Source organism: Oncorhynchus gorbuscha, linkage group LG10 (genome assembly GCF_021184085.1).
Source record: "Oncorhynchus gorbuscha isolate QuinsamMale2020 ecotype Even-year linkage group LG10, OgorEven_v1.0, whole genome shotgun sequence".
NCBI classification, from domain to species: domain Eukaryota; kingdom Metazoa; phylum Chordata; class Actinopteri; order Salmoniformes; family Salmonidae; genus Oncorhynchus; species Oncorhynchus gorbuscha.
Genome location: NC_060182.1, coordinates 80,208,817 through 80,230,709, shown reverse-complemented (window position 1 = coordinate 80,230,709; position 21,893 = coordinate 80,208,817). Strand labels below are relative to the sequence as shown.

The 21,893-nt window shown below is 39.6% G+C and overlaps 1 protein-coding gene across 1 annotated transcript in view; it reads right to left on the bottom strand.

The window, feature by feature from the left end:
* LOC124045319 (EH domain-containing protein 4-like) overlaps window positions 1–21,893 on the bottom strand; it is a 38,081-nt gene that overhangs the window by 13,649 nt on the left and 2,539 nt on the right. The window contains exons 2-3 of the mRNA XM_046364619.1: window positions 19,619–19,795; window positions 10,875–10,972 (exon numbers count right to left, since the gene is read on the bottom strand). Coding sequence (XP_046220575.1) covers window positions 10,875–10,972; window positions 19,619–19,795 — 275 coding nt within the window. The remainder of the gene's footprint in view (window positions 1–10,874; window positions 10,973–19,618; window positions 19,796–21,893) is intronic.

The following is a 21,893-nucleotide window of genomic DNA, read 5'->3' as shown; positions in this document are numbered from 1 at the left end:
CACTGCATCTCAGTGCTAGCTGTGCCACTAGAGATTCTGGGTTCCAGTCCAGGCTCTGTCGCAGCTGGCCGCGACCGGGAGACCCATAGGTGTTGATTATGTTTTATTGGTAATGGGGACATACGTGTGTTTGTGTGTGTGTGCGTGCATCTCTGTGAGAGAGAGACGCGTTGAATTTTTATTTTCTGTTACTACATCAGCCAACATTTGCCAATGTTGATCTATGCCTAATGATACTTTGGAATGCAGGAATAATGCAATATGTTAAATGTACTAACCCCCCCCCCCCCCTCCCATTATTTGCAGATACTATCATACTTGACAGAACCTACTATTCCCACGAAAGAAGATGCATTTGGATACTGGAGAAGTAACAAGCACCTGTACTAGTGTGGACAGTGAGCACCTTTTCAGTGCAGCTTCACACATTGTAGACAAAAAAAACAAAGACTCTCTTGCGACAAAGCCGAGCTGGTCCTCTTTGTTAAAAGTTTTTCTTCCCCAAATGTTACAATTGTAATTAGACAGTCATAATGTAACCCAGACATCTAGAGTCACTGGAAATAAATTGACTAAGTCCTATGGCTTTTCTGCTGTTTATTCATGGCTCGTATAGGTCAAGAGTTTAATTTAATTTAAAACAAAGCAGTTTTGTTCTTTTGTTTATTTTTTAATTTCCTAAATGAAAGATGAGATGTGTTGTAAATTTGCTCGCATTTTACTAGTCAAGTCAGTTGAGCACATTTGAAAACTTTAAGTTTAACTTTAAGCCATTTATAGCAGTTTACGACAGCCTAGAGTCAGCTAAAATTATTAACTGCATTTTAGTTTAATCCAATATTTCTTTCAAAGCATTTTAAGTTTCTCCATACAGTCAAGATTGGATAGTAAGAAGAGCCACCAACAAATTAACCATCTTTGTAATATGTGGCAGCTAAAATTTGTGTCATGAATGTCTGTGTTGTGATAAAAATTAATGGATTTGTCATTTTTCTCATTTACAAGTTATTAAACAATCTGTTTCTAACTGAACACATGAACATATGACACTTTGTTTAAACTATTTAACTGTACTAGAATGCATAAAAGGCTGCAACATTTTTAAATATTGTTTATCGGTATCTGTATCAAGTTTTTTTGGCAAAGAAAATATTGGATATTGGTATCGGCCAAAAATATCATATTGGTGCATCCCTAATATGTACATATTACGAGGAATAGTGACCGATAATTAACAGTAGCGTATGTGAGTCAAAAATGTTCGTGTAAAAAGCGTTAATGCAGATAGTTAAATAGTTAACCAAATAGCTACCCGGACTAACTATTTACAGTCGCCTTCAGAAAGTATCCATACCGCTTGACTTATTCCACATTTTGTAGTGTTACAGCCTGAATTCAAAATTTATTAAATATAGATTTTTCTCTCACCCATCTACACACAATAACCCATAATGAAAAAGTGAAAACATGTTTTAATGTTTTTTTAAATGTTTTTTTTATGTTGAAAATTGACTAAAGAAATATCTGATTTACATAAGTATTCACACCCCTTTGCTATGACACTCCAAATTGAGCTCAGGTGCATCCCATTTCCTTTGATCATCCTTGAGATGTCACTACCTGGATTGGAGTCCACCTGTGGCCAACTCAATTGTTCAGACATGATTTAGAAAGAAACACAACTGCCTATTGTCATGACGTGGCCCTCTTTGGGTACAGCAAGCACCATCCCCCTCTCTCTCTTCCGCCTACACCCAGGCTCTGTTAGGCAGGTCATATATTCCTAGAGGAGTTTCTCTCCTCATGGCCAGAGTATAGACAGAGTGAGGTTCACAGGAGAACAAAGGAACCTCTTCCACATCACATAACTTGAGAACTAAACAATCTCCATGTTTTGGAGAATATGTACATGGCCGGGGTAGAATCCAGCTACGAACTAGTCCGTTTTGTACAATTTTGTGAAACTCATGAGAGACAATACAGCCACATTACCATAACTCTGTTTATACAAGAGTCTCAGTTGTGAGGCTTGCATCTAATTGTTGTATAAAATGAATGAGTAAAGACGAAACTATTTGTGAAATTATGTAATATGAATTTAAACTGTTTAATGAAAGAAACTCCAATTCCCTTTGGAGTTTAACTAAATCAATGGCCCGCCCCATGAGCACAGACATTGATCTGGCGTCATGGGACAGCCCCTTTCTACTGTTACGATTATAACTCCCTCCTGAAGGATTTCTTATTAGGCCAGCTTACCTCGATTACCATGAGAGGACTAAGGTTTGAGTAGATTGCTGAATCTTTTAACCTTACTAGGGCAGGCGTTCCGCTAGCGGAACCCCTCGACAACAAAAATGCAGCGCGCCAAATTCAAAAATATTTTGTCGAAATATGTAACCTTCACTCATTAACAATTCCAATACAGCAAATGAAAGATAAACATCTTGTTAATCTACCCATCATGTCCAATTTAAAAAATGCTTTACAGTGAAAGCACAGCATATGATTATGTTAGGTCATAGCCAATTTTCCAGCCAAAGATAGCAGTCACAAAAAGCAGAAATATAGATCAAACTAATCACTAACCTTTGATGATCTTCATCAGATGACACTCATAGGACATCATGATACACAATACATGTATGTTTTGTTCGATAATGCGCATATTTATATCTAATTGGCACGTTACGTGCAGTAATGTTTTGATTCCAAAACATCCGGTGATTCTGCAAAAATACTCATAATAAACATTGATAAAAGATACAACTGTTATTCACAGAATTAAAGATAGACTTCTCCTTAATGCAACCGCTGTGTCAGATTTTTAAAAAACTTTACAGAAAAAGCATAATCTGAGAACGGCGCTCAGAGCCCAATCCAGCCAGAGAAATATGTGCCATTTTGGAGTCAACAGAAGTTAGAAATAACACCATAAATATTCACTTACCTTTGATGATCTTCATCAGAAGGCACTCCCAGGAATCCCAGTTCAACAATAAATGACTGATTTGTTCCATAAAGTCCATAATTTATGTCCAAATAGCCACTTTTTGTTAGCATGTTCAGCCCAGTAATCCATCTTCATGAGGTGCAGGCACTTCGTCCAGACAAAAACTTGAAAAGTTCCATTACAGTCCTTTAGAAACATGTCAAATGATGTATGGAATCAATCTTTAGGATATTTTTTAACATAAAACATCAATAATGTTCCAACCGAAGAATTCCTATGTCTGAAGAAAAGCACTGGAACGAGAGGTAACTCTGCCGAAAGCGCGCGTCATGAGACCAAGGCACTATGCCAGACCACTGACTCAAACAGGTCTCATGAGCCCCTTCTTTATAGTAGAATCCTCATTCAAGTTTCTAAAGACGGTTGACATCTCATGGAAGCCGTAGAAAGTGCAACTTTATCCATATCCCAATGTGTATTCGGTAGGCCTTTTCTTTGAAAAACTACAAACCTCAGATGTCACACTTCCTGGTTTGATTTTTCTCAGGTTTTCGCCTGCCATATGAGTTCTGTTATACTCACAGACATCATTCAAACAGTTTTAGAAACTTCAGAGTGTTTTCTATCCAATACTAATACTAATATGCATTATTAGCATCTGGGACAGAGTAGGAGGCAGTTCACTCTGGGCACGCTATTAATCCAAAATTGAAAATTCTGCCCCCTATCCCAAAAGAGTTTTAACCATACCTTGTGGTTAAACTCTGAGACTATCAATCCGACAGAATAAGAGAAAATCTTTGATACTAATTACTAGTCTGCAGCTAGGAATTCTATACCATTGAATGCGAAGGCCGACAACCGCCGAAACATCTATTCTATAACAACATTTCTGAATGTTACTCTGAAGTAGCCATTCTAACCAAAAGACTCCAGGGACGCAGAGAGAGGGGCGGATGAACTTCCAACAGAGATCATGACGACACACTGAGCGTAAATATATATATTGATTGCAATTATTCCCGAATGAGTGAGCGTTCATGTGCAAAGGATTAGCATTTCAATGGTTATAATTATCAACTTTGTAGTGTCTTATCTTCTCAGTCACTTTGTCTACCAAGCCACGATACCGGTTTATCCCACCAGGGCACATCCCCTATCATTTCCCTGTAACCATATCTACTTTGTTTGTTTGTGTGTGCATTTCTGTGATTATTTAGTTAGTTAATAAATAAATGATTTAGACAATTGATGTATGGATGGTTCTTAGTGAAGACTGGGTTGGTGCAGATAACCAACAATTTACCACGTTTGGAATGAGACTAACGTGAGGTAAATAATAATTCATTAATTAGAAGACTAATTTATCAGATATTATAATATCTGAAAGTTATATTAGGAAAATTATACATTTGTAATCTGAATATTTTCCTTGGTGCCCCAACTTCCTAGTAAATTACATTTACCTGATTATTTAATCATGTAATAATAATGACAGAGAATTGATTTGATAAACTACCAATCTTCAGTTTAATGATGCCAAAGACACAACACTATAGAAGGTCCCACAGTTGACAGTGCATGTCAAGGCAAAAATCTCAGAGAACACAGTGGTCTCCATCATTGGGGAATGGAGAAAATATGAAACTACCCAGACTCTGCCGAGAGCTGGACGTCCGACCAGACTGAGCAACCAGGTAAGAAGGACCTTGGTCAGGGGGTGAACCCAATGACCCCTCTGACAGATCTACAGTTCCTTGGCTGAGATGGGAGATTCTGCCAGAAGGAAAACAGCACTTACAGCACTTCACCAATCTGGGCTTTATAGGAGAGTGGCCAGACGGAAACCATTCCTGACAAAAAGGCACATGACATCAAGCCTAGAGTTTGCAAAAAAGGCCCATGAAAGAGCATAAAGCAAAATATTCTGCAGTCTGATGAATCAAAAATGTAACTATTTTTCCTGAATATAAAGAGCTGCCAGGCACAGCTCATCACCCATCTAACACCATGCCTACCGTAAAGCATAGTGATGGCAGCATCATGTTATGGGGATGCTTTCAGCAGCAGTGACTGGGAGACTGGTAAGGATAGAGGGACCAATGAATGGAGACAAATACAGGTAAATCCTTGATGAGAACCTGCTTCAAAGTGCAAATGGCCTTAGACTTGGAGCGAAGATTTACGTTCCAGCAGGACAATGACCCCAAGCATACAGCCAAAGCAACGCTGGAATGGCTGCAGAACAAGAATGTGAAAGTCCTTCCAAAGCTCCAAAGAATGTGAAAGCCCTGCCAAAGCCCAGACCTGAATCCCATTGAAAATCTGTGGAAAGACATGAAGGTTGCTGTTCACAGCCACTCCCCATCTCAGAGCTTGAGAAAATCTGCAAGGAAAAAATGGGAGAAAATCCCCAAATCCAGATATGCAAAGCTGATACAGACATACCCAAGGCGACTCAAAGCTGTGATTGCCGCCAAAGGCACTTCTACAAAGTATTAACTCAGGGGTGATAATACTTATGTAAATGGCATATGTATTTCATTTTCACTTTCATAGAGGGTATTGTGTGTAGATGGGTGAATTTGTATTTATTTAATCCATTTTGAATTCAGACTGTAACACAACAAAATGTGGAATAATAGGTATGAATACTTTCTGAAGGCACTCGAGCAGTCTTATGGCTTGGGGTAGAGTCTGTTCAGGTTCCTGTTGGTTCCGGACTTGGTGCATCGGTACCACTTGCTGTGGGTTAGCAGAGAGAGCAGTCTAAGACTTGGGTGGCTGGAGTCTTTGACAATTTTTAGGACCTTCCACTGATACCGCTTGGTATAGAGGTCCTGGGCCATATGCACTACCCTCTGTAGCACCTTGCGGCCATATGTGAAGCAGTGGCCATACCAAGCGGTGATGTAGTGAGTCAAGATGCTCTTAATGGTGCAGCTGTAGAACTTTTTTAGGATCTGAGGGCCCATGCCAAATCTTTTCAGCCTCCTGAGGGAGAAGAGGCATTGTTGTGCCCTCTTCGCGACTGTGATGGTGTGTGTGGACCATGATAGATCCTTAGTGATGTGGACACCTAGGAACTTGAAGCTCTCAACCCACTCCACTTCAGCCCAGTAAATGTGAATGTGGGCTTGTTAGGCCCTCTGTTTCCTTTAGTCCATGATCAGCTTCTTTGTCTTGCTGACGTTGAGGGAGAGGTTTTTATCCAGGCACCACATTGCCAGGTCTCTGACCCTCCTCCCTATAGTCTCATCGTCGTCAGTGATCAGGCCTACCACCGCCGTGTCATCTGCAAACTGAATGATGGTGTTGGAATAGTGAGCGGCCATACAGTTGTGAGTGAACAGGGAGTACAGGAGAGGACTGAACACGCACCCCTGAGGGGCCACCGTGTTGAGGATCAGCATGGATGTGTCGTTGCCTACACTCACCACCTGGGGGCGGCCTGTAAGGAATTCCAGGATCCAGTTGCAGAGGGAGGTGTTCAGTCCCAGGGTCCATAGCTTCGTGATGAGCTTTGAGGGCGCTATGGTGTTGAATGCTGAGCTGTAGTCAATGAATAGCATTCTCACATAGGTGTCTCTCTTGTCCAGGTGGGAAAGAGAAAATTGCATTATCTGTGGATCTGTTGGGGCGGTATGTGAATTGGAGTGGGTCCAAGTTGTCTGAGATGATATTGACACACCCTGATCAGTTTCACCAGTCTTTGTGATTATCTCCACCCCTCTCCAGATGTCGCCCAGCTTACCCATTATCCCCTGTGCATTTATACCTATGTTCTCTGCTCCTGCTTTTCACAGTCACTCTTTTTCTCGCCATCCTGGGTTTGACCCTTGCCTGTCCTGACTCTCTGAGCCCGCCTGCCTGACCACTCTGCCTGACCCTGACCTTGAGCCTGCCTGCCGACCTGTACCTTTGCTCAACCTCTGGATTGTTGACTTCTGTCTACTCTGACCCTGCCTGCCATCCGGTACCGTTGCCCCATCTCTGGTTTACTGACCTCTGCCTGCCTTGACCTGTCTTTTGCCTGCCCCTGTTGGAATATGAAACCATTGTCAACTCGACGTGTCTGCATCTGGGTCTTACCTTGATTCCTGATAGATGTGAGCCATGACCAGCCTTTCAAAGCATTTCATGGCTAAATATGCAAGTGCAAGAGGGTGATAGTCATTTAGACAGGTTACCTAGGCGTTCAAGGGCACAGGGACTATAGTGGTCTGCATGAAACATGTAGGTATTACAGACTGGGTCGGGGAGAGATTGAAAGAGTTAGTGAAGACACTTACCAGCTGGTCAGCGAATGCTCTGAGTATACGTCCTGGTAATCTATGGCCTTGTGAATGTTAACCTGTTTAAAGGTCCTACTCACATCGGCTACGAAGCGCGTGATCACACAGTCATTCGGGACAGCTGGTGCTCTCATGCATGGTTCAGTGTTGCTTGCCTCGAAGCGAGTATCGAAGGTATTTAGCTCATCTGGTAGGCTTGCATCGCTGGGAAGCTCGCTTCTGGGTTTCCCTTTGTAATCCGTGATCGTTTGCAAGACCTGCCACATCTGATAAACAGTTTTGTTATATTTCCGTCTTCTGTGACGTATATAAAGTGCACATTTGGGAGGCAAACTCAAAAGTGTATACATTTCAACTCTACATCTGACATGGTACAGGTCTTTTTTTACACCCACAACCATGTGTGTGAGGTGTATACTTTTGTTTCAAAGTAGATTTGTTTAACGCTACCAAGAATCACTTTGTGCGACCCTGAATTATCCCACTGCAGTCAAAGGTTAATGAAGCCCGAGACTGATGTGGTAAACTCCTCCTCAATGCGATTGGATGAATCCTGTAACATAGTCCAGTCTGTGCTAGCGAAACAGTAATGTAGCTTACCATTCACTTCAATGGACCACTTTAGTGTTGAGCGCGACACTGGTACTTCCTGTTTGAGCTTTTCAGCTTGTAAGAAAGAATCAGGAGGAAATAGTTCATATCAAGGCACAAGGCGAGACCCAAATGCATGTTTATTAATCCAAAGGGGTAGGCAAGAGAATGGTCATGGACAGGCAAAAAGGTCAAAACCAGATCAGAGTCCAGGAGGTACAGAGTGGCAGACAGGCTCGTGGTCAAGGCAGGCAGAATGGTCAGGCAGGTGGGTACAAAGTCCAGAAACAGGCAAAAAAGGTCAAAACTGGGAGGACTAGAAAAAGGAGAATGCAAAAAGCAGGAGAACGGGAAAAACGCTGGTTAACTTGGAAACATATAAGACGAACTGGCACAGAGACAGGAAACACAGGGATAAATACACTGGAGAAAATAAGCGACACCTGGAGGGGGTCTAAACAATAACAGGAACAGGTGAAACAGATCAAGGCGTGACAGTTATGGTCAGATTTGCCAAATAGAGGGCGAAGGAGAGCTTAGTATGCATCTCTGTGTGTGGAGTAAAGGTGATCTAGAGTTTTTCCGCCTCTAGTTACACAGGTGAAATTAGGTAAGACGGATTTCAGTTTTTCTGCATTAAAATCACTGGCCACTAGGAGCGCCTCCTCTGGATGAGCATTTTCTTGTTTGCTTATGGCCCTATACAGCTCGTTGAGTGCGGTCTTAGTGCCAGCATCGGTTTGTGGTGATAAATAGAAAAACATCGATGAAAACTCTCTTGGTAAATAGTATGGTCTACAGCTCGTCCAATTTGGTCTCCAGTGATTGTACACTCGCCAATAGAACGGAGGGTAAAGGTGGTTTATGTACTCGCCGACGTATAGTAGCTGTGTCAGGGTGCCCACACGTCGGCCTCTCTTAGGGCCTGGTCCGGGGTGAGCAGTATGTCCTGCACCCCTGACTCGTTGAAGTAGAAATCTTCATCCAAATCGAGGTTGGTGATCACCGTTCTGATTTCTATACGTTTTCTTTTCAGTCATAGGAAACGACGGTGGAAACATTGCGTAGGCTTAAACACTGGTATACACTGATTTATAAGGACAAAATGGGTAAAATGCCATTTTATCTCTGTTCTTTTTTTAGTCAGGTCAGTAAATAAATATAAATTACGGTCCCATTCTGATTTGCTTCTAACAGAACCAAAAATTAGAACAGGTCTTGGTAGAAATAGTTATAGTTACTCAGCACCGTGGTCCTGGAATTCTCTCCTGAACATTTTAAAATGTGATGATCTAGTTTCGTTGGTGGAGTTTAAACACTTGATCGATGTATATATCATAGAAGAGTGTAATTGTTTTTAGGCCAGCTGTTTTTAGTCAAGATGTTTGTGTTTTTAACGTAATATGTAATTGTTGTACTGTATGTGTGTTTATAGTTTTGTTTAATGTTGTGTTAATGTAAGTTGTTTTGTCTGAAACGTTGTTCCCCCTGCTGCTATTGGACCAGGTCTATCTTGGAAAAGAGATATTATCTAAATTAGAAAGAACCCGTATAAATAAAGGTAAAAAAAAAAAATATATATATATATATATATATATTACGTCCAAAAAAGTTAAGATCGTCGCAAAATAAAAACACTAAAATTAGTCAGGAGCCAGTAAAATGGCAACTATCCATTCCAGCTCTATTTTCATAATCACAGACAATGACAGGGGTTACAAGGCTATAAAGAATGCAAGCAGCCAGACTGGGCCAAGTCATTTAGCTAGGAGGAGCTCTGAGAGAGAGGAGAGTGTGGGAACAGTCAATGCTGTAATGACGTGAGAGACGTGAGAGACAGCGGACATCGGTATAGTAGCCTGAAGGACACTCATGAAACAAACTTCCTCTGCATGACTAATTTGAATCATTGGAACTTGGAAAGATATCAACACCCGTTTTTTATTTTGATGACAACTACTCTGAGTTCATCAAGTCCAGTGGTCATGAATTATATCACTTGGCCATGACGTTATTGATCATATTAAAGGCCTACTCTGTGTAAAAATGTATAATATAACTCAACATGAAAACTACTGATGTCATGATGCTATGAACCATTAAAATCATGTTGAAATGGCTGCAACCTCAGCTGTACACAGAGAGAAAAGCAGGAACAGAAGTAGAAGAATGCCCAGAATCTCCATGGTATGCGTCCCAAATGGCCCTAACACTTCTGTAATTGCACCCAATGTTTCTGTCTTATAAGTATCGTTTTTCTTGACAGCTTTTCATATCAGAAACCTTGTGGTTTTTCAAAAAGAGGAAAAGAAAGTGAGAACAGGGCAGCACATGATTACCCTAATATCTAAAATAGGGTTGAGGTTACCATCATTTTCTCAACATGGAGGAAACTTGAGTGGGGCTGCTAACAAGGCCTACGGTATGACTTCATATCTCAGGGTTTCCAGTGGAGGCTTAGAAATCCATTGTTGGATTCCAATTCGGGAGAAAACATAGCTAGAGCCCTGGAGGTGTTGCATCATGCTGTACCATTGGTGCTTCATGGTGATGATATTATTCAATGTAATATTTGTACAATTATGACACACAGCTGGCTTACAGTGAGATCCTGTACATATTGAGAGCATGAACATGCTGCTTATCTAGCTGGTGAATTACACAAAACACTTAATAAAGCTCTCCAACCCATGCTCTGACACTTGAAACACACTTGATAGCTACCCATTTGCCCTTACTGCACTGTAGAATACAAAAATGCCAGTATGTGAAAAATGTGCATCTGTAAAATGTATACAAACAAGGATAGACTTGATACATGATCCACCACAATCAAAATGACTATTCTTTCTTAAAGAAAAGTACCACCATAGCTCTCCAAGTTGGGTAGTTTAATGATTTATAGTTTTAAAAGGGTGGTTGATGTTAATAAAAGCAACATTGAGTGGCTGAAGTGTACATCTTAAAGTATTTTGGCAGTGTAGTCCATCCTCCTGTATCAATGTCACATCTCAGCTTGATAGCTAGCTACTGACCTCGACTAACGCGTTGCTTCTCTCCAGACAGGATTCCTGGTGTGTCAATTATACTAATGCCCTGGAGGACCTGGTTAGGCATCTGGGAGCAGATTAACCTACAAGAATACAGGAGCAAAGAAAATAACAGAGTAGCATTAGTATTAAAAATACAATAGAGAAGAAAACACAACACTCGTAATAGACACGAAGGCCAGCTACAGAAAACACCCCGATTTTAACTTATGTTGTCCCAAAAAATATTGAGACGTTTTCTTTTCTACCCCATCCAATGCTTTTTCTACATTTGGTATGTTTTTGATTTGGAGAAACAGTGATGAGTATTCAACCATTCAATCAGATCTGATGGAAATATAGTGTTAATGATAGCTGTATATCTGTCTGGTTGGCAGCAAGGCCCTTACCTGTCTGAATGTCTATTGTTTTTGGTAGGAAGGATTTAGAATGTAGTATATAATGTCATGTCTTTGGCTATGCCGGATTAAGTGATATGACATGCTATGCTATAAAATAATTTCTGATTGAGCTAATCATGTAAACGTGATTAACAAGAGAGACAGTGCACCACAAAATAATATTTATAGAGCTGTTATCTTCCGAATAAACTCTTAAAGACCTAGTAATATTTTACATCAATAGCAGTCAATATTAATCGTCATCTTAATTCAGTTGTAAATTTGTAAATTCTTGGTTATCTGCACGAACCCTGGCTCACAAGTTGAATCAGCAATTCAAAATTGGGTTTAATTATTTATTTCCTAAATACCTAAGTAATTACACAGAATTAGACATACACATAATTACATCATAACTTGATTACAAATTACGTCATAAAGAAAAACGTCCCTAGCGGGCGGAACAGATATGACAGCTTGTTACACAAAAGAAAAGGGCCGGGTTTGAGTGAAAGAGCGGGAAGACTGAGGAACAAAGGGCGAAGCTGTGCTATCGTAAATACAGTATCTTATGCATTCTAAATTACTGCCCATTTGGAAAAGGAAAATGCAATAAATATTTACTCTGAGCCGCGCTTCGGTAGGTTGGTGGTAGATGGAAGGTCGTGTTGCCAAACCGAGTCCTTTGTCCTTTGAAAAATGTCTCTGGTGGTCAATTGGATACATTGTAGTAACGTCGTTGCGTGGTAGACGGGATACTCTGTCTGTTCCTTCCTAACCCTTGTTTGCATCTGCTGTTGCTAACTCAACGACTAGGAGGTATCACTTCTGTAGTGAATAAGAGTTCAAAGTTCATACCATTCGCAACCAAAGCTCACGCTGATGTTGGCTTCGTTCTGAACCATTCTGACATCGAACCATCGTCCATACATCCTCAGAACAGGAGGTTATATTTTCGTCAAGGCTTTATATAAGAAGGGAGAGGAGGGCGTGTTTGAAAAGTTTTATAGCCCATGACCTTATGAAAACCCAAATCTCACATTTTAGAAGCTAAAATCACATTTCATCCCATCACAAATAATTTCATATTCAAACATTTAAATTGAACAACAATTCCATGTGAATCCGATAACTCTGATGTGTAGACTTTCCACTGTAGAGTTTATGTCATCTTATCATTGATGAGAATGTCTCAGATGACAACCGAACTGACATCATATTCATTAAGAACCACCGCATATGCTCAATTGGTCGGATTACCAGAATATAGTTCATTTCCCCCCACCTTCTGATGTTCCCAGAATCTCTATGTTAACCAAGGGTTTTGCAAATGTAACATTAGTAGGGTAGAGAGAGGAAAAACGGGGAGAAGAGGTATTTATGACTGTCATAGACCTACCCGCAGGCCAATGTCATGACAGTAGTATGCAGCCATGTACAGTACCAGCCAAAAGTTTGGACACACCTATTCATTCAAGTTAAAAACATTTTTTTTTAAACTCTTTTCAACATTGTAGAATAATAGTGAAAACATAAAAACTATGAAATAACACATATGGAATCATGTAGTAACCAAAAAAGTGTTAAACAAATCAAAACATATTTTATATTTCAGATTCTTCAAAGTAGCCACCCTTTGCCTTGATGACAGCTTTGCACACTCTTGGCATGCTCTCAACTAGAGGTCGACCGATTATGATTTTTCAACTACGATACAGATTATTGGAGGACCAAAAAAAGCAGATACCGATTAAATCGGACGGGTTTTTAAATTTATTTTGTAATAATGACAATTAAAACAATACTGAATGAACACTTATTTTAACTTAATATAATACATCAATAAAATCAATTTAGCCTCAAATAAATAATGAAACATGTTCAATTTGGTTTAAATAATGCAAAAAAAGTGTTGGAGAAGAAAGTAAAAGTGCAATATGTGCCATGTAAGAAAGCTAACGTTTAAGTTCCTTGCTCAGAACATGAGAACATATGGAAGCTGGTGGTTCCTTTTAACATGAGACTTCAATATTCCCAGGTAAGAAGTTTTAGGTTGTAGTTATTATATGAATTATAGGACCATTTCTCTCTATACGATTTGTATTACATATACCTTTGACTATTGGATGTTCTTATAGGCACTTTAGTATTGCCAGTGTAACAGTATAGCTTCCATCCCTCTCCTCGCCGCTACCTGGGCTCGAACCAGGAACACATCGATAACAGCCACTCTCGAAGCAGCGTTACCCATGCAGAGCAAGGGGAACAACTACTCCAAGTCTCAGAGCGAGTGATGTTTGAAACGCTATTAGCGAGCACCCCGCTAACTAGCTAGCCATTTCACATCGGTTACACCAGCCTAATCTTGGGAGTTGATAGGCTTGCAGTCATAAACAGTGCAATGCCTGAAGCATTGCGAAGAGCTGCTGACAAAACGCACCAAAGTGCTGTTTGAATGAATGCTTACGAGCCTGCTGGTGCCTACCATCGCTCAGTCAGACTGCTCGATCAAATCATAGATTTAATTATAACATAATAACACACAGAAATACGAGCATTAGGTCATTAATATGGTCAAATCTGGAAACTATCAGTTCGAAAAAACAAAACGTTTATTCTTTCAGTGAAATATGGAACCGTTACGTATTTTATCTAACGGATGGCATCCCTAAGTCTAAATATTGCTGTCACATTGCACAACCTTCAATGTTATGTCATAATTACGTAACATTCTGGCAAATTAGTTCGCAATGAGCCAGGCGGTCAAAACTGTTGCATATACCCTGACTGTGTGCAATGAACACAAGAGAAGTGACACAATTTCACCTGGTTAATATTGCCTGCTAACCTTTCTTTTAGCTAAATATGCAGGTTTAAAAATATATACTTCTGTGTATTGATTTTAAGAAAAGCATTGATGTTTATGGTTAGGTACACGTTGGAGCAACGGCAGACCTTTTTCGCGAATGCACACTGCATCGATTATATGCAATGCAGGACACGCTAGATAAACTAAGTAATATCATCAACCCTGTGTAGTTAACTAGTGATTATGATTGATTGATTGTTTTTTATGAGATAAGTTTAATTCTAGCTAGCAACTTACCTTGGCTTCTTACTGCATTCACGTAACAGGCAGGCTTCTCGTGAGGCAGGTGGTTAGAGCGTTGGACTAGTTAACCGTAAGGTTGCAAGATTGAATCCCTGAGCTGACAAGGTAAAAATCTGTCGTTCTGCCCCTAAACAAGGCAGTTAACCCACTGTTCCTAGGCCATCATTGAAAATAAGAATGTGTTCTTAACTGACTTGCCTCGTTACATAAAGTTTTTACATTTTTAAAAAAATCTTCAAAATAGGCATCCAAAAATACTGATTTCCGATTGTTACGAAAACTTGAAATCGGCCCTAATTAATCGCCCATTCCATTTAATCGGTCGACCTCTACTCAACCAGCTTCATGAGGAATGCGTTTCAATGAACAGGTGTGCCTTGTTAAAAGTTCATTTGTGGATGCGTTTGAGACAATCAGTTGTGTTGTGACAGGGTAGGGGTGGTATACAGAAGTTAGCCCTATTTGGTAAAATACCAAGTCCATATTATGGCAAACAAAAACAGCTCAAATAAGCAAAGAGAAACGACAGTGCATCATTATCTTGAGACATGAAGGTCAGTCAATCCGGAACATTTCAAGGACTTTGACGGTTTCTTCAAGTGCAGTCGCAAAAACCAAAGAAACCACTACTAAAGGACAACAATAATAAGAAGAGACTTGCTTGGGCCAAGAAACACGAGCAATGGACATTAGACTGGTGTAAATATGTCCTTTGGTCTGATGAGTCCAAATTTGAGAGTTAATTTCCTGCTACTCTGTCACAGATGCTAATATATGCATATTATTAGTAGTATTGGTGTCACGCCCTGACCTTAGTATTCTTTATTTTCTTTATTATTTTGGTTAGGTCAGGGTGTGACATGGGTGATGTATGTGTTTTTGGTCCTGTCTAGGGATTTTGTATGTCTATGGGTGTTTACTAGTCTAGGTGTTATGTATGTCTATGGTTGCCTAGATTGGTTCTCAATTAGAGGCAGTTGTTTATCGTTGTCTCTGATTGGGAACCATATTTAGGCAGCCATATTCCTTGGGTATTTCGTGGGTTATTGTCTATGGTTAGTTGCCTGTGTCTGCACTTGTTTATATATAGTGCCACGTTCGTTTTGTTGTTTTGTATAGTTTGTTTAGTGTTTCTTCATTAATAAATAGAAGAATATATTCACATCACGCTGCGCCTTGGTCTTCTCCATTCAACGAACGTGACAATTGGATAAAAAACACTCTGAAGTTTCTAAAACTGTTTGAATGATGTCTGTGAGTATAACAGAACTCATATGGCAGGTGAAAACCTGAGACAAATCTGAGGTTTGTAGTTTCATTTAAGTGATTGCCTATCCAATATGCTGTGTCTATGGGGCCAGATTGCACTTCCCAAGGCTTCCAGCAGATGTCAACAGTCTTTAGAAAGTTGTTTGAGGCTTCTATTGTGGAAGGTGGTTGAATAAAAGCTGTTTCAACCAGTGGATTAGGCTGAGGTCAATCAGTTGTTTACTGAGCGGTCACGCCGTGCATTCTTCTTCTTCTGTAATGAATACGCTATTGTCCGGTTGGAATATTATTGAAGATTTATTATAAAAAGACCCTAAGGATTGATTGTAAACATTGTTTGACATGTTTCTACAAACTGTAATGGAACTCTTTTGACTTTTCGTCTGGATTTTGCACTCGCGCATTGTGCCTTTGGAATAGTGAACTAAACGTGCTAACAAAACGGAGGTATTTGGACATACATATGGACGTAATCGAACAAAACAAACATTCCTTGTGGAAGTGGGAGTCCTGGGTGTGCATTCCGACGAAGATTAGCAAAGGTAAGTGAAGATTTATAATGCTATTTATGACTTTTGTTGACTCCACAAATTGGCAGGTAACTGTATAGCTTGCTTTTGTGGCTGAACGCTGTTCTCAGATTATTGAATATTGTGTTTTTGCAGTAAAGCTTTTTAAAAATCTGACACAGGGGTTGCATTAAGAACAAGTTTATCTTTAATTCTATGTAAAACATGTATCTTTCATCAATGTTAATGAATATTTCTGTTATTTGATGTGGCTCTCTGCAATTTTTCCGGATGTTTTGGAGGCATTTCTGAACATGGCGCCAATGTAAACTGAGGTTTTTGGATATAAATATGAACTTGATCGAACAAAACATACATGTATTGTGTAACATTGAGTCCTGGGAGTGTCATCTGATGAAGATCGTCAAAGGTTAGTGATTCATTTGATCTATATTTCTGCTTTTTGTGGCACCTCTCTTTGGTTGGAAAATGGCTGAATGCTTTCTGTGACTAGTTGCTGACCTAACATAATGATATGTTCTGCTTTCACTGAAAAGTCTTTTTGAAATCGGACACTGTGGTTGGATTAACTTCTTGGATATAGGGGGCGCTATTTTAATTTTTGGATGAAAAACGTTCCTGTTTTAAACAAGATATTTTGCCACGAAAAGATACTCGACTATGCATATAATTGACAACTTTGGAAAGAAAACACTCTGACGTTTCCAAAACTGCAAAGATATTGTCTGTGAGTGTCATAGAACTGATGTTACAGAAAAAACCCAGATAAAAATCCAATCAGGAAGTCCCGCAATTTTTGAAACCGCCTCATGCCAATGACTCCTTATATGGCTGTGAATGGGCCACGAATGGGCTTAGGCTTTCTGTCGCTTCCCCAAGGTGCCGACAGCATTCTGACGTATTTGTAGGCATATCATTGGAAGATTGACCATAAGAGACTACATCTACCAGGTGGTCGCTTGGTGTCCTCCGTCACAATTATTGCGTAATCTCCAGCTGCAGTATTTTTCCATTTGCTTCTAATGAGATGCCAACTGCCACCACTGATAGATTATCGAATAGATATGTGAAAAACACCTTGAGAATTGATTCTGAACAACGTTTGCCATGTTTCTGTCGATATTATGGAGCTAATTTGGAAAAAAGTTTGGCGTTGTAAGTGACTGCATTTTCCTGTCTTTTTCTTAGCCAAACGTGATGAACAAAACGGAGCTATTTCGTCTACACAAATAATATTTTTGGAAAAAATGAACATTTGCTATCTAACTAAGAGTCTCGTCATTGAAAACATCCGAAGTTCTTCAAAGGTAAATGATTTTATTTGAATGATTTTCTTGTTTTTGTGAAAATGTTGCCTGCTGAATGCTAGGCTTAATGCTATGCTAGGCTATCAATACTCTTACACAAATGCTTGTGTAGACTTTGGTTGAAAAGCATATTTTGAAAATCTGAGATGACAGTGTTGTTAACAAAAGGCTAAGCTTGTGTTTGAATATATTTATTTCATTTCATTTGCAATTTTCATGAATAGGAAACGTTGCGTTATGGTAATGAGCTTGAGGCTATGATTACGCTCCCGGATACGGGATTGCTCGTCGCTAGAGGTTAACGAGAAGCGTATCTTTAAAATGGTTTAAAATACTTGTATGGTTGAGGAATTTTAATTATGAGATTTCTGTTGTTTTGAATTTGGCGCCCTGCAATTTCACTGGCTGTTGGCGAGGTGGGATGCTAGCGTCCCGAACGATCCTAGAGAGGTTAACCAGCATGGCTACCACAGCATTCTGCAGCGATACGCCATCCCATCTGGTTTGCGCTTAGTGGGACTATCATTTGCTTTTCAACAGGACAATGACTCAACACACGTTCAGGCTGTGTAAGTGCTATTTGACCAATAATTAAAGTGAAGCAGTGCTGTATCAGATGACCTGGCCTCCACAATCACCTGACCTCAACCCAATTGAGAAGGTTTGGGAAAAGCAGCCAACAAGTGCTCAGATTATGTGGAAACTCCTTTAATACTATTGGAAAAGCATTTTGGGTGAAGCTGGTTGAGAGAATGCCAAGAGTGTGCAAAGCTGTCATCAAGGCAAAGGGGTACGCTACTTTGAAGAATCTAAAATAAAAAATATATTTTGATTTGTTTAACACTTTTTTGGTTACTACATGATTCCATATGTGTTATTTCATAGTTTTGATGTCTTCACTATTATTCTATAATGTAGAAAATAGTAAAAATAAAGAAAAATCCTTGGATGAGTAGGTGTGTCCAAACTTGTGACTGGTTCTGTACGTGGTGTGGCTCCAATTTAAAGGCTATGAATTCATCCATGTAAAATAACTTCAGTTGGGTGGGGGGTGGGTGGGGGGACATACTCCAAGTGATATCTTGTGTGACGCACATTAACGTGCCCGGGAAACAATGAGCTTTGTCGGAGGTTCTCTGGAAAGGAGGAGACGTCCACTGTTCTGTCAGGAATGTCTTTGACCTTAACTTGGGCAACGGTCATAGAAGTACTTACCCATTTCCCCTGGATTATAAATATCTGGAAAAAGGAAACATGCTTCGGCCAAGTGTTGTTTGGCTAAAATTATATCTATGAGAGACTCTTGACTGAGCCCACAACAGTCAGCCAAGCCAACAACAGACAGCCAAGCCAACAACAGATAGTGTGCACTACAACTAACGAAAGGTGACAAAGTCACTGCTTCCTCCTAAATGTTTGTGGAAGAAAATAACAGCTATGTCAAACGCTGGGCTGACAGGAAGCAATGGGACAAAACTACCAAAACTATCCCTAACCTCCCTCAGTTAAAAAAAAATCATGATTACATAAACTAACTGGATCTGCTTTGTAAATCACTCTCGGGAACATAGGGGACAAATCAACAAACCTTGTAACTACAGGGAGGAAAAAGCACGTGTTATTTTGCACTGCATGCAGGAATGCATGCTTGGATGAATGTCCTCAACAAAACAATGCCTACAATGTGAAACAAAAATGTAATTTCAAATATGTGTTCTCACTTCACAAGAATAATTACTTATTACAGCTGTTATAATGAACAGGGCCCCCGTGTCACCAATATCATATTTATTAGGACAAAGTGAGAGAGGGAGGTAAATGTAGGTAAGATAAACGATAATATGAACCCATAATACATGACAGGGGCAGTGGGAGGTGGTGTCTGGTTGTAATCAATCAATACTCATATCTAAGAAAATGTCTTAACCTTGTGGGTAACCCTTGATATTGAGAAGATCTTACACCCACAGAGATCCTTTAAATTGTGTAATGTGATTTTATGCTTATACCTGTGTAGTAATACTGCAATTACTATGGTTTCAATATTGTTGTTACATAATGTAGTAACAGCTTTCTAAGAGCAACTTCATGTAAAGTGTTACCAGTAATAAACAAAAATTGTCCACTTTACCTGTTGAGGAAAGCGTTTCCAAAAGCGTTGAGTTTACGGAAGGGTTTCTTGGGGTCGACCACCAGAGCGTTACCAGGGACAATCCCCTCGTTCTCCCCGTACATGACAGCGATGAAGCCATCCGTTGTGGGCTCTGGGCCTATCCGCATGCCTGGGAAGTCCTGCTCCAGCAGGTACCTGGAACAGAACAGAGTAAGAGTTTTGTGGTACAATACCTTTATTGCACATTACGGCAATACTTCCAGACACCAAATACGCCATACAAATACATCAACACATCCAGATACACCATATCAATACATCCAGACACCAGATACACCATATCAATACATCCAGACACCAGATACACCATATCAATACATCCAGACACCAGATACACCATATCAATACATCCGGACACCAGATACACCATATCAATACATCCGGACACCAGATACACCATATCAATACATCCGGACACCAGATACACCATATCAATACCTCCAGACACCAGATACACCATATCAATACCTCCAGACACCAGATACACCATATCAATACATCCAGACACCAAATACACCATATCAATACATCCGGACACCAGATACACCACATCAATAGTAGAGGTCGAACAATGATGATTTTTCAACGCCGATACCAATTATTGGAGGACCCAAAAAAACGATACCGATTAATCGGCCGTTATATATATATATATATATATATATATATATATATATATATATATATATATATATATATATATATATATATATATAATAATGACAATTACAACAATACTGAATGAACACTTATTTTAACACATAAATAAAAATCAATTTAGTCTCAAATAAATAATAAAACATGTTCAATTTGGTTTAAATAATGCAAAAACACAGTGTTGGAGAAGAAAGTAAAAGTTCAATATGTGCCATGTAAAAAAGTTCCTTGTTCAGAACATGAGAACATATGGAAGCTGGTCGTTCCTTTTAACATTAGTCTTCAATATTCCCAGTTAAGAAGTTTTAGGTTGTAGTTATTGTGGGAATTATAGGACTATTTCTTTCTATACCATTTGTATTCAATATACCTTTTGACTATTGGATGTCCTTATAGGTCCTATAGTATTGCCAGCCTAATCTCAGGAGTTGATATGCTTGAAGTCATAAACAGCGCTGTGAATCAAGCATTGCGAGGAGCTGCTGGCAACGCAGGAAAGTGCTGTTTGAATGAATGATTACGAGCCTGCTGCTGCCTACCACTGCTCAGACTTGGAGTGGTTGTTCCCCTTGCTCTGCATGGGTAACGCTGCTTCGAGGGTGGCTGTTGCCGATGTGTTCCTGGTTCGAGCCCAGGTAGGGGCGAGGAGAGGGACGGAAGCTATACTGTTACACTGGCAATACTAAAGTGCCTATAAGAACATCCAATAGTCAAAGGTATATGAAATGCAAATGGTATAGAGAGAAATAGTACTAAAAATACTATAACTACAACCTAAAACCTCTTACCTTGGAATATTGAAGGAACCACCAGCTTTCATATGTTCTCATGTTTCTTCTCCAACACTTTGTTTTTGCATTATTTAAACCAAATTAAACATGTTTCATTATTATCAAGGCTAAATTGATTTTTATTGATGTGTTATATTAAGTTGAAATAAGTGTTCATTCAGTATTGATGTAATTGTCATTATTACAAAGAAATAAATAAAAATCGGCCGATTAATCGGTAGCGGCTTTTTTGGGGTCCTCCAATAATCGGCACTGCCGTTGAAAAGTCATAATCGGTTGACTTCTACTAGATACACCATATCAATACATCCGGACACTAGATACACCATATCAATACAACACGACACTTCAAATAATGTTTTACAATGGACCATAGGTCTTTGCATGATGGTTGATGAAGGTGAGGTAATAAAACAACAGCAATATCTATCACCTGGCTTCAACATGATTACAAAGCTCTCTTGCAGAACACACTATTAACTGAAACACCTGTACACACCAGGCCAGCACCTACTAGTGCGAGGCCTCTGTATACATTCTATCATTTTGCATTTTTCAAGCTGAAAGACAAAAAAATACTTTCATATGAAAATAAATGTGAATACCACATATGAGTAATACCACATAATATGCTACTATGGGAGAGCTTGACCATCTGCCTAACTGGATGGCACATGCTCACATTTTCAAGTGCCAACACTAGACCCTTTACAGGCTGGCAGAGTGCTTGATATGTGCTCCTCAAGACCAAAAAAAAAACAGCTACACATGTTGTTGAGTTCAGA